This window comes from Dipodomys ordii, unplaced genomic scaffold (genome assembly GCF_000151885.1).
Source record: "Dipodomys ordii isolate 6190 unplaced genomic scaffold, Dord_2.0 Scaffold13, whole genome shotgun sequence".
NCBI classification, from domain to species: domain Eukaryota; kingdom Metazoa; phylum Chordata; class Mammalia; order Rodentia; family Heteromyidae; genus Dipodomys; species Dipodomys ordii.
Genome location: NW_012267229.1, coordinates 22,946,052 through 22,959,816, shown reverse-complemented (window position 1 = coordinate 22,959,816; position 13,765 = coordinate 22,946,052). Strand labels below are relative to the sequence as shown.

The window sequence follows — 13,765 nt, the reverse complement described above, 5'->3', positions numbered from 1 at the left end:
AATGTCTTTATGGTTGTGTTTGTTGAGACAAGATCTTCATATGTAGCATAGGATGGTCTCCAACTCACAGTCTTCCTCTCTCAAACTCTCCAGGGCCAGGACTGCAGGAGTGCCTAGCTCCTCTGGCTCAGTATTAACCTTTAAGTTCCAGTTGTAGCTGACTGCTTTCATCTCCATGAACATGGAACTCTTCCCTGACCATTCTCCCCACCCCACACAGCTAACTCCCTCAAGAATACTTACTCTATATCCAGACCCTCTGAACCTCCAAACAAGGCTGTATTCACCTCACCACAGGCTTTCTTCCACAATTCTCATCACCCAACCACTTGTTTGATGCACATTTTCCTAACTAGTCTGTGATCTCCATGAGGGTAGTGACCGGTTCATAAGTAGCTGCACAGTGCCTGCCATACCATAGGTACTTACTATGGTTTGCAGGTGTCCTTCAGTAGTGTTGAAATTTAATCTCTATTGTGAGGTAAAATGTGGTTCAGCAGTAGAGTGCCTGCTAAGCAAGCATGAGGCCTTGAGCTCAAGCCCCAAAAACAACAAAAAGGTAGAAAGTGAATCTGAATGTAGTTTCTAGAGATGGGGCCGTTAGGGGTGTTTAGCATTAGATAAGGGAGTCAGGGTGCAGTCCCCATGGCTAGTTAAGAGGAAAAAGGCTAGGGATGCAGCTTGGAGCCAGAAGTCTTTATGTGTAAGGCCATGGGGGTTCAGTCCCCAAAAAACAGAAGAGGAAGAGAAAGTGGAAGGAATACTTCCTGTCTCTTATCATGTGATACAGAGCCACCATGGGAATCTGCTAATAAGAAGGCCATCCTCAGAAGTGGGCCCAAGAACTTCCAGATATGAGCAAAATAAACTTTTCTTTATAAAGTTACGCTGTCTCAGATTATTTTGTTATAACAATGAAATAAGACATTATTCAATTGCTACTTCTTGAATCAGCATAAATGGAAGGTTGCAATGTAAAAAATAAATGGGAAGAGTGATGAGATCAAGAGAAAATAACAAAAATCCTCATTTTTATCATTTTCTTTCTGATCAAGCACACATGCACCTCCTGATTAAAACCCTTTAAAGGCTTCCTCTGCCACTTAAATAAAACCCAAACTCCGCAAATCTTACAAAGAAATCCTTCAAGAGGGGCAGTGGCTATCTCTCCGACATCAAGTAGCCAGATCACCGCTGCAGCTCAGTATCTTGTCTCCTACAGTCAGCCTGAAATCCTTGTAGATTCTCAACAAGCCTGCACTGTCTCCCCAAGGCTTTGCACATCCCTCTCTCTGCCTGAATCCTGAGCACTTCGCCAGCCTCCTGTTTTGGCAAAAGACAGCCTTCATGTCTCCATCTCTCTTTAACCATCTCAAGTAGAAAAACATCTGAGGTTATCTCCTTCTGGGTTTATCTTCCTCGGCATGTCTTCTGGATGTCCACAATCACAGCTCAAATCATAACCAGTTCTTGATTATTGATCTGTCTCTTACACCGTAGAGTCCCCTGAGGACAAGATGTCTCATTCACTTTTTTACCCCTTGGCGATCAGCCGGGGCCCTGGCTCACAGTAAATGCTCAGTGATGCTCCTTGTAGTAGTAGTAGTAACGATTTAAAAAAAAAAAATAGCTCCCAAGCACTGAGGATTGACTGAAAGGCTTTTAAATATAAACTTATTTTTGCAACAACCTTATAAGACAGGTCACCCCCCCAAACCACATCTCCCGGGCGCCCCCAGAGTCGCCCAACGCGTACATTATCTGTAGTTTTCAGTTTCCTCGTCGACCCTTATGCAAGAAGGGGCTTTGATTTTTTAATCCAAAAAAGAAACTTTCGAGTGAAGCCAAATTATACACGATAGATAGATAGATAGATAGATAGATAGATAGATAGATAGATAGATAGATAGATAGACAGACAGACAGACATCCAACTGCCAACAACGCACCCCACACAACCGCGGGGTGGGGTCAAAGGGCACAAGAGGCGCCACGGCCGGTGGCTGAGGGGACAAAGGTCCGATCCCCCCGTCCTCTCCCCGGGGTCCCCCGCGGCCCGGGCCCTCGCCCGGAACAGTCGACGCCTGGCCTGGGCGCGTGTGGGCCGCGACGGCCCGGCTCGGCCCTCGCTCACCTGCCGCCTCTCCGCCTCGCGGTGCCCGGGCTGCCGGCGCCCGCAGCGGAGCCGTTGCCTAGGCGACCGGGGCGGCCGAGCTCCCGCCGCGCTCGCGCTACGGCGGCTCCTAAGGGACTAGAAGGATCCCGCGTTCTTTTCCGCCCCTGCCGAGCCCGGATGGAGGAGGGGTCAAGAGAGGAAATCGGGATTCTAAACCGCGAGCTACTGGGGCTGGGGTTGGCAGCCCCAGACCTTGGCACGTTGGAAGGTGGAAAAGGGGGAACTGCGAAGCCGAGGGCGGAGACTTGTGCCTCCGATGCCGCTTGTACCTCAGTTTACATCTCTATCACCTGAGAAGAGCCTCAGCTTGTTAGATTATATTCCACCACCACCACCACCACCCCCGCCCCTTTTTTTTTTCCACTGTAGGTTGTTTTGTTTTGGTGATCCTGGAGAGCGAACTGAGGGCCTCGGGTATACTAGGCAAGGACGTAATCATTAACTAATAAACTCTAGACTGAAAGTATAGCCTAGAAAATTGATGGAGGGAATGACTGAGCCCAGACCTTGAGTTCAAGTGTCACTCCCCGTCCCCCCCCCCAACAACCACAACAAAAACACACAAATGGTAGAATGCTTGCCTTGCATACTAGAGGCCATACATTGCATCCCTAGCACCGGGCATATACACCAGAAAGCGTTTCAAAATGGATTTAGGAGACCATGGCCTACACATATATTAAGCTGTTGCCTGGGAAAATGAATTCTTCAATTCACCAGGCAAAAATGACATAGGGATGGTATAACCTTTGAGCCAGGCCATGCAGCTGAGCAAATTTAACAAATGTCCAAGGAACTACACATCTAGAGATACCTAGGGTACATAGGGATAGCCTACAGATATACCTAGTACAACAGGGAATTACAAACTACTTGTGCTAAAACCACCTTTGAGTCTGTAGTTGGGACTGTACGTAGCAAATACAGAGCAGGAAAAAAGCTTGACAGTCTGTGCCTTCACTTGCCTTTTGTCTCCTTTGGATAAAGGTACTCTACCAAGAGAATGTTAAACATTTAGGAAGTTTCTATCTAGAAACTGCTGATAGGCTGATTAGGCCTAAATTTATCTTTCTCTTCCTCCAGGTCTGAAGTCACCAATGTATGAATATCTAAGATACTTTGTTTTTTTACAACATCCTCAGACCACTAGAGCAACACCTGCCCAGTCATTATCTTAAATCTACAGTTAGATTCACTGACAGAACCCGCTCAAGAGGAAACTTCCTCCCTAAACAAGAGCAGACAGCACTTGGGAACTGAATTGTCCCCTCAGGGATTCTGACAGATAAACACTGAGATATCCCAGAAACGGAAAGCAAAGGTAATTTCCCTGACAAAACCAAGAGGGACCACAGTTTGCCATAGAGGGTTTAATTATGTAAATATCTCACCACCTGCCCCCATTCTTCTGCTATTTAAACCTAGAGCTCACTTTAGTTCTCAAAGACTGGACTGAGAATCTGGGTCTCCCTTTGCATTCACAGCGTGATCCTTCTGGAAATTAAATTCCCTGCTTGCCTTTCACTGCTACTATTCCCATTTGATTTCCGGAATGAGTGGCCAGACCTGGTGTGTTGGGACTACCTAGAGGTGAACCTCTGGCCTAATATTCCTGAAACTAGCAATGAATCCTGTGTAGCCTAGAAATACAGTTTGTCACCAGATGCAAGTGAGGATTGGTGAAGTTTCTCTCTAAAAGAAACTTTTCACTTAGAGCCCTTGACTTCAATCGCAAAATAAGAATTTCTGGACAAGTCATAATGGTAAGAAAACTAGGTGGAGCTTTATTGAGCAAGAAAGCAAGCAGGCAAGCAGACAGACAAAGAGAAAAACAGACTTTCGCTAACAGAATGTGGATGTTCTGCAGAAAAGACAGACACACAGCAATTTGGCTGTTAGGGGTATTTATATGGTAAAGGCAAAGGGTCTGACTTCAAAATTATACAAAGATAGGAGCGTTATCTTTGCTCTAATCATTCCTGGTATTACACTTGATTTTCTGAGTTTCTGGACCTTTGGGACATTGAGATAAGGAAGGTGTCCTGTTGTCTGCATTTTGGGTAGGAGGCTGCTTCCATTTGGGGGAAGCATTTTTCTCAGGAAGGAATACATCCTGCCAGACAAATGTTAATTCTTGGGGTGAGGAATGCATCCCTGGGGAAGGAAAGCATCTTGTTGCCTTTGAAGCAAATGTAGTGCTTCTGTGTTTCGAAATATCCTGTTTCTGAGTTGCCTCCACCAAGCCTCATTTTCCTCATTATATACCGTCTCATTATCATGTCCCCAAAGATGATTTTGAAAAGACTTTTTTTTTTGGTCAGTCATGGGCTTGAACTCTGGGCCTAAGCACTGCTCTGAGCTCTTCAGCTTAGAGTACTGGAGTACAGCACCACTTCCAGTTTTGGGGTGGTAAATTGGACATGAGTCTCATGGACTTTCCTGCTAGGGCTGGCTTTGAACTGAGGTCCTCAGATCTCAGCCTCCCAAGTAGCTAGGATTATAGGCGTGAGCCATTGGTACCCAGCTGAACAACTTTTTTTTTTTAAGACCCTATTTCTTGACCTGGTCATAGACTGGGTTATAACATTTTTTCCTCCTGTATTACTAGGAGTCTAACCCAGAACTTTGCATGTGTTAGACAAGTGCTCTACCACTTAGTTATACCCTTGATCCTCAACTAAAGGTGTGAGCTAGGCATGGTGGAGCATGTCTGTAATCCCAGCACACTTGAAGCACTAAAAACATTTTTTGTTTGTTTCTGTTTTTTTAACTGTCTATGAAATCAACTTCCTTTCCGTCAGATTATTCTGATTGCCTTTTTGGTTAAGATCAGGTACAGAATATTCTATTTCATGAGATATAATGTCTGCTGTTTGAAAATAAAACCAATCAATTTGGGCACCTGTAATCCTAGCTACTCAGGAAGCTGGGATCTGAGGATCATGGTTCAAAGACAGCCTGAGCAGACAAGTCTGACACTCTTATCTCCAATAAACTACTTAGAAAAGGCTGGAAGTGGCACTGTGGTTCATCCCTAGCCTTGAACACAAAGTGGCTCCAGGAACAGCGTCAAAAACAAAAAAGAAAATAAAAGCAAACCTCAAACCAGGTCCCCCTCCCCTTACATTGGAGGCTGTAGGTACTTTTTTTTTCCTCCAATGATGGAGATTGAATCCAGAGCCTTCCATGTGCTTAGCAAGTACCCTCCCTGACACTCATCAATACTTTTATTAAAAAAGTAATTCCCTATGCCAATTCATAGTACTCATTATACTAAGACTTGATATATTTACCAGTTACTGTCTTTTTTGTTGTTGTTGTCGGTCATGGGGCCTGCACTCTGGGCCTGGGCACTGTCCCTCAGCTCTTCAGCTCAAGGCTAGCACTCTACCATTTGAGCCACAGCATCACTTCCCACTTTTTCTGCCTATGTGGTGCTGAGGAATCAAACTCAGGGCCTCATGCATGCAAGGCAAGGACTCTACCACTGAGCCACCTTCCCAGCCCACTGTCAAGTCTCTTAACTGGATCAAAAACTCTATGAAGATTGTTGACATAAAATAATGACTGTTTTCAAGAAAATAAGAGACATATTTATTCTGATCCAAACATGAGTGTCCAGGGACTGAGAGTTTAGATTTAAGTTATCCTGAATGACATATTCCACTGTGGAAAAGATTACATGAACTTTATTTTTTTTTTTTTTGGGTCCGGTCGTGGGGCCTGAACTCTGGGCCTGGCTGTCCCTCAGCTTTTCAGTTCAAGGCTAGCACTCTACCACTTGAGCCACAGCGCCACTTCCGGCTTTTTTCTTTTTGCTTATGTGGTGCTGAGGAATCAAACCCAGGGCCTCGAGCATGCAAGGCAAGCGCTCTACCACTGAGCCACCTTCCCAGCCCATGAACTTTATTTTTTAAAAAAACTTTTTAAAAAAATTAACATACATCAACTACAGAGTTTTATAATTCAGAAAACAGTAAGTCATCAATTCTTCGCCTTTTACATGCGTGGGAGATCAGATAGGCTGGCAAAGTGAGGAAATCTATATGTTTCAGATGTTACAACATCCCTAGCTTTATGGTTGGTGGAGTTCTGAGGTCTAATGTGCTTTGTGATAACGTTCAGCACAAACGTTTAGCCTCTAGTTACATGAAAGTTAGGTCATCTTTCAAGAGTTAAAACCAGGCAAGCATGGCTCACACCTGTAATCCTAGTTATGCAAGAGGATCTGCAATCTGAGGATCGAGGTTCAAAGCCAGCGCCAGGAAGAAAGTCCCCCATGAGATTCTAGTCTCCAATTAACCACCTGAAACCCGGAAGTAGAGCTGTGGCTCAAAGTGGTAAAACACTAGCCTTCAGCAAAAGAGCTCAGGGACAGCATCCAGGCCCTGAGTTCAAACCCCAGGACTGACACACACACACAAAAGTTAAAAGTAAATGGCTTCACGGGAATTTTAGCTCTTCCATCTCTCCATAAACAAGTCTCTACAGTCAAGATTAAACTGTTATCGTCTGCAGATAACTTCAGTTGTCAGGCCAGATACTGAGAATTACCGTGCAATTCACCCCGTTGTGCTGCTTTAATGTGCTTTCAGAGACTTTTCAAACTAACACTGGGGAAGAAATGACACCTTGACAGCTGTTAAAACTCCAGTTACATTTCGCTCCGCCTTTCCTTCGGTTTAACCCCGCCCCATATTTAGCCCCGCCTTCCCACCTAACCAATGACTGGTGCCCTCTGGGGGTGGGCTGTGCGTCTGAGGGTGGTGGGCGGGGCCACGCAGTGACGGGAATGACGCGTCGTGCGAAGGCCTTATTTCCGGCTTGAGAAACCGTGGGGTTTCTGAGGCGACGCCTCAGCCGGTATTCACCACCCGGTCTGAGCCTGAGGATCGGCCGCTTCCATCACCACCAGCACCATGGGGGCCGTGCTGGGCATCTTCTCTCTCGCCAGCTGGGTGAGTTTGGAAGTCTTGTGTCCTCCTAGGATCTACGATTTGGGGGGTGAACGGTGATGGGGAGCCGTGCCTCTGAGGCCCGGGCAGTGGGGACCGAGAATGGGCCCGGGGTGCGGGGGTCTCTGGAGCCGCCTAGGCCTCTGAGGCCCCCAGGGAAGCGAGAGTGGGCCCGAGGTGCGTGGCCTTCCGGGGGTGTCTGTGGTGTAGCCTGCGACGTCCCCGCTGTGGAGCCTGCGGCGGGGCTGTGGCCGGCCGACTCCCGGGGAGGAATGTGGGAGGCCCAGCGCCATTGTTTACAATTCCGATCGCCCCGCCCCCGCCTTCCGGACTTTGGGCTCAGTTTGGGCGGGAGGACGTGTGAGCCACGGAGCGCGCCTCGGGCAGGGGGGCTCTCGGGTTCCTTTTGAAGCCCTGCTTTATGGTGGCGTCATTTAATTTGGGGGTATCTTGAAAATCATATTTCTGGCTCGCGACTTGCCAAAGCCACCGAGTACGTGGCAGAATCTGCATGTTTACTACAGGCCCGCTGCTGCTCTGATAGAAAGTGGCTTATTATGCAGAATCGGAACTTAAACAGAGTCTGAACATTTTAGGACCTCGTTGTTAGAGGTTCAGAAAGTAGGCAAGCTGCCCGCCAGCGCAGGTTTGTTGGGGGGAGAAAAGCCTGCGGAGAGGTAGTCTCCAGCAAAGAACTGGAGCCCCACAACTGCTTACGGGGCAAGCAGGAAGGGGGTTAACCGTCCATGGGTGCCGGGCAGGAAGAAGGGAAAGTGAGGTTGGGGGCGGGGACGGTAACTAAGGATATGTATATAGTCTGAGGTCCCTTGGGAATGTCACCTGTGGTCAACTAGGATGCAAGATATTACTTGTGGTCCCGGTGGGTGTTAAGCTACGTTAACTTGAGGGGCGTGGGGGGGTGAGAGGAAAAGGGGAAGTTTTCTATGTCAGGGTGAACTTAAGCAAAATTCCTGAGACCTCAAGATGGAGATACCTTGGCTAAGCAAACCTAACATTCATCAACATTTATCTGAAAGCAAATAACATTCTTACCTGCAGGAGCTTTGTGAGGATAAGGTAAATAAATGAATGCAGTCAATAAACAGTAAGCATTTTTAAAAGGAAATTTCAGGATCTGGGGAAGAATAGGCTGAATTCTCTCATAAACATGTTTCAGAGTTGTAAGGTTCCTTAGAATTATCTAATTATTAATTCCCTAATTGATGTAATAAACTAAGGATTCTACCTCTGTTTCTTTTTGTGTGTGTGTGCTGGTTTTAGGATTTGTTTCTTTTATGTGTGTGTATACTTGTCTTAGGGCTTGAACTCAGGGCCTGGGTGCTGTCCCTGAGCTTTTATACCAAGGCTAATGCTCTACCCCAGTGCCATTGGCAGTTACTTGGAGGTTAGAGTCTCACAGATCTTCCTGCCTGTGCTGCCTTTGAACTGCCATCCTGAGTAGCTAGAATTACATGGAATGAGCCCTTGGTGCCCAGCATGCTGATAGTTGTCAACACTGCTTGGTCCTGGGCTTTGTAGGTCTCTGTCTGCATCTCCCCATGACTTTTTGTATTGTAAACCTGTTAGACAAATGGAGGAAAGAGGAAGGAAACTGGCTGAACTTCCACAGGCAAGGACTGTTGATGAGATGAGATATAGCAGCTAGGGACACAGCCTTCACATCAGCTTGGAGACTGTGTCAGCAGTGCAGGGTTGGATGAAGGTTTTTATAGGGTCTGAGCAAGGAGACAGGTTATATGAGTTTAGTATGGGGGGTGGGTGACTGCACATTTGGTCAGAGAATAGGGTAAGTATTCCCTTACCCAAGGTCCCAAGCTTTTTTTTAATGTTCAAACAGCTCTACATCTGTCTTACCTAGACAGTTTGACCTTCACAGGCTACAGTTTTAGTCTTCCAACCTCTTAACCCTTTCCTGGCCTCACAGCTTGGCCTTAGCCTTATAGGCTAGTCCCACAATGAAATGTTTACAGCCTGGCTCAGGTCTGATTGCCCTGCCTGGTTAGGCAGTCTGCACTTTGGTGGCTTGCCTGGTATCTCTCTGCACCTGGGAAAACAGGATGGGAGTCATTCCTTAAAAAAACAAATGCCCAGGGCTGGGAAGGTGGCTCACTGGTAGAGCGCATGCCTTGCATGCCAGAGGCCCTGGGTTCGATTCCTCAGTACCACATAAGCAAAAAGAAAAACACCGGAAGTGGCGCTGTGACTCAAGTGGTAGAGCGCTAGCCTTGAGCTGAAGAGCTGAGGGACATCGCCCAGGCCCAGAGTTCAGGCCCCATGACCGGACCCAAAACAAACAAACAAACAAACAAAAAACAAATGCCCAAAGTTCTTTCTGTGATCCTACTCACGATGTATTTCATGCCCCTATTATATTTTCATTTTATATTTTTTAATCACTACTGAGCAGTCACTCAGCATTTCCCTCCCCCCCCCCCAGCCCCTAGTAGTCTTTGTGTTTTTTTTTTTTTTATTTTGGGTCCGGTCGTGGGCCTGAACTCTGGGCCTGGGCGATGTCCCTCAGCTCTTCAGCTCAAGGCTAGCGCTCTACCACTTGAGTCACAGCGCCACTTCCGGTGTTTTTCTTTTTGCTTAGGAGTGCTGAGGAATCGAACTCAGGGCTTCAAGCATGCAAGGCAAGCGCTTTACCACTGAGCCACCTTCCCAGCCCGTCTTTGTGTTTTTGGATTTAACCATTCTGGATACTTAAAGTAAATGGAACAACAGTGATGTTTTTGTGTTTGGCCTCTTTCACTCACTGTGGTGTTTTTGAAGTTCATGCACATTGTGCCATATATCAGTACTAAATTCCTTTACATGCCCGACTAATGTATGATATGGACATGTCCCATTGTCTTTTATCTTTCCAATCCATGGTTCTTTGGGTTGTTTCTATTTTCGAGTGGCGGAAATAATATTGACTCCAGAGCCTATGGTTTTCTGTTTGTCAGTTGAGACAGAGTCTAGCTATGTAGCCCAGGGGTCTTGAACTCATGATCCTCCTGCCTCAGCCTCCTCAATGCTAGCATTACAGTACACTACCATATGCAAGGAACCCTTGCCTTGAAACCACATAACTGCAGTTAAAACTGTCAAACCTTGGTTTGTCTCATCTCTGCATCGTCTTTGCAATAAAGGAGATCTCAAATGACCTCTGGTGTTCTTATGACAGGTTCCATGCCTCTGTAGTGGTGCATCATGCTTGCTCTGCGGTTGCTGTCCCATCAGTAAGAATTCCACTGTGACTCGGATCATCTATGCTGCTATTCTCTTTCTGGGCACTCTCGTATGTTGTATCATGCAGACAGAAAAGATAGAAACTGAACTGAAAAGAGTGAGTAGAAATAACAGCACACTGGTTTTTATTACTTATTATTTTGGAATATTATGGTTATAATTATTCTTACCATTACAATTAATCAAGATCATTATAATTGTAGCATTATTGTTACTAGGGTTTCCTTTTCTTTCTTTCTTTTTTTTTTCTTGCTGGTCCTGGGTCTTGAACTTAAGATCTGGGTGCTGTCCCTGAGCTTTTGCTCAAGTCCAGCGCTCTACCACCTGAGCCATAGCACCACTTCTGGCTTTTTTCTGAGTAGTTTATTAGAGATAAAAGTCTCACAGACTTTTCTTTCTGCTTGGGCTGGCTTCAAACTGTAGCCTCAGATCCCAGCCTCCTAAGTAGCTAGGATTACAGGCCTGAACAGTGCCTGGCTGGGTTGTTTTCTTTTTGGGGGGGGAGGGGGTCCAGTCGTGGGTCTGAACTCTGGGCCTGGGCGCTGTCTCTCAGCTCTTCAGCTCAAGGCTAGTGCTCTACCACTTGAGCCATAGCGCCACTTCGGGTTTTTTCTTTTTGCTTATGTGGTGCTGAGGAATCGAACCCAGGGACTCAAGCATGCAAGGCAAGTGCTGTACCACTGAGCCACCTTCCCAGCCCTAGTGTTTTTTTGTTTGTTTGTTTTTTGTCAATCGTGGGGTTTGAACTTTGGGCTTGGGCACTATCGCTGTGCTCTTAAGCTCAAGCAAGTGCTCTACTACTTGAGCCACAGCTACACTTCCGGTTTTTTTTTCTAGTGGTTTATTGGAGATAGGGGTCTCACGGACTTTCCTGCCTGGGCTGGCTTTGAATCATGATCCTCAGATCTCAGCCTCCGGATTAGCTAGGATTATAGTCATAGCTAGGATTATAGGCGTGAGCCAACAGCTCCTGGCTTTTTGTTTGCTTGTTTGTTTGTTTTGAGAGAGAGTCTCATGATTTTCTTTCTTCCACCTCCCAAGTGGCTTAAATTATTTTTGTATGTGGCTAAGATTTATAATACCAGGGATTAGCCCTTCTCTGGAAATAAAGGTAGTCAGAATGTGCATCTTCAGGTTCCAGTGTAACAACCCACAGAAAACAGATATTAAAAATGACTTTGGCAGAGGAGGACACAGAATCAGAGGGAAACCTGGGAAAACACAACAGAGAGGCCCATCAGCTGCACTGGGCAGCGATGGGAGGTAGAGAATTAGAGGGAAAGAGGGAACAGATTACACTAAACAAAAGGAAAGAAATGTACATATCACCTGATGTGGAAGAAATAGTTGTATTGTCAAAGCTCATAGACCACGATAATGACACTTTGCCTCATGAAGGTTAAACTGTTTGTGATTTTACTAAGTACCACTATCTCACAATACTGTGAAATTTATGTAATCACTTAGTCACAATAAAAAATTATAAAAAAAAAAAAAAGATTCAGGGAGCTGGGCACCAGTGGTTCATGCCTGTAATCCTAACTCTTCAGGAGGCTAAGATCTGAGGATCACATTCAAAGCCAACCTGGGCAGGAAAGTCCATGAAATTCTTTTTTTTTTTTGCTTATGTGGTGCTGAGGAATCGAACCCAGGGCCTCATGCATACAAGGCAAGCACTCTACCGCTAAACCATCTTCCCAGCCCAATGAAACTCTTAGCCTCCATTTAACCATCAGAAAACTGGAAGTAGCACTGGCTCTATGGCTCAAGTGGTGGTGTTAGTTCAAATGGCTCCTTTCTCATAGCTTATGTTCCTTTCCTAGGACCTTGCAGGCATCTTTCCCAAAGAGTTCATCAATAGGCCTGTTTGGTGCAGGCAGTAAATAGAGAATCAGGCCCATTTAGTGCTGGCGGTAAATAATCGGCCTTCTCCCCGCTTTACCTTGAGATGGCACTTCATTGGGGCAGTTACTACCATATAAGGTAACAGGACCCCTTAAAGTGACCTTCAGTCTGGGAAGCTGCAGCCCCTTATCTGCTGTTTGGACAGCTGCCATAAATCCTAGCCTGCCATGATGAAGTCCCTGCCTCCTAACCCCTCTAGGTTATAAAGATCACCTCCGACACTGATGGGGCTGCTTCTCAAGTGGCCTTGCTGCCTTGCCCTGCCAATCCCTTTGCTGGCAGTAAATCTTTCTTTGTTCTTTGTGCCTGGATGTCTGTGTGGTTTTCTGGCAAGGCTTAACAAGTAGAGTGCTAGCCTTGAACAAAAGAAGCTTATGGACAGTGCCCAGGCTCTGAGTTCAAGCTCCAGGACTGGAAAAATGACTGATATTTTCTTTGCTTGTAGGTTTAAGCTTTCAGCTAGGCTAGCCCTTTGCTTTTGGAAGAAGTTTGTTATAGCTAGAAAATCTAATAAGAAAATTGAGATAACCTCACTAGCATAAATGCTTAGGAAAGCACTTTCTTCTGCTGCTACTGAGGTTTAAACCTAGTGCATCACCCATGCTATGTGTGTGTATTCTACCACTGAGCTACACTCCTATCCCCCTATTTATTTAGACAATATTTTGCTAAGTTGTCAAAGCTGGTTTTAAACTTACTATGTAGCCCTGGTTAGAACTCAAAATCATCCTGCCTCAGTTTCCCAAATGCCAAGATTACAAATATGCCCACCACACTCATTCCATTTTTAGTTCTTGACTAAATTATTTATACTATTTGGTAATGAGATTATTAGTTGGAAGTCAGAGAGAAAATTCATACCTAATGGTTCCTAAAGTGGTTGGTATTATAAATCTAAGCTCTTACAGTGCAATAAGATCTCTGAATTTTATTTCCGTCTAATGAAATTATTCCCTCCCCTCCAGATTCCTGGATTCTGTGATGGAGAATTCCAAATCAAAATGGTGGATACAAAATCAGATTGTGATGTGCTGGTTGGTTATAAAGCTGTGTATCGGATCAACTTTGCCCTTGCCATCTTTTTCTTTGCCTTCTTTTTGCTCATGATAAAAGTAAAAACAAGCAAAGATCCAAGAGCAGCAATACACAATGGGTATGTAAGATTGAAGATTAACTCTTTTTTTATGGTATGACTCTTCCTGTCTTTCAGCAGGTCATGTTGCCATTTGTATGGAAACAGTAGAATATATATGTCAGTGGTCCAGATGTAGTTCTGAACTATTGTACATGTGAAATTAAACTTGGTTTGCTGTTAATTTTCATTTGGAGTCCTATAATTCAGAAAAGATGGGCTGGAGAATCTCCTTGTCCTGTTTTGCTTTTTTTTTTTTTTTAATATCTTTGCTTAAGGTACCTAGAATTTCATTGAGCACCTTTTCAACAGATACTGTACTAGGCAATGTGTGCACATGCT

General features: G+C 45.4%; 2 protein-coding genes across 3 annotated transcripts in view; one reads left to right on the top strand and one right to left on the bottom strand.

Annotated features, from left to right (window-relative positions):
* Window positions 1-2,182, bottom strand: part of Pkig (protein kinase (cAMP-dependent, catalytic) inhibitor gamma) — a 75,431-nt gene extending 73,249 nt beyond the window's left edge. For both annotated transcript variants that reach the window (XM_013011129.1, XM_013011127.1), the window contains exon 1: window positions 2,135-2,182. The gene's annotated coding sequence lies outside the window, so the exon portion shown is untranslated. The remainder of the gene's footprint in view (window positions 1-2,134) is intronic.
* Window positions 2,183-6,992: 4,810 nt separating this feature from the next.
* Serinc3 (serine incorporator 3) overlaps window positions 6,993-13,765 on the top strand; it is a 21,299-nt gene continuing 14,526 nt past the window's right edge. Inside the window, exons 1-3 of the mRNA XM_013010713.1 lie at window positions 6,993-7,134; window positions 10,322-10,483; window positions 13,257-13,478. Of these exons, the coding sequence (XP_012866167.1) occupies window positions 7,096-7,134; window positions 10,322-10,483; window positions 13,257-13,478 (423 nt within the window). The 5' untranslated portion in view covers window positions 6,993-7,095. The remainder of the gene's footprint in view (window positions 7,135-10,321; window positions 10,484-13,256; window positions 13,479-13,765) is intronic.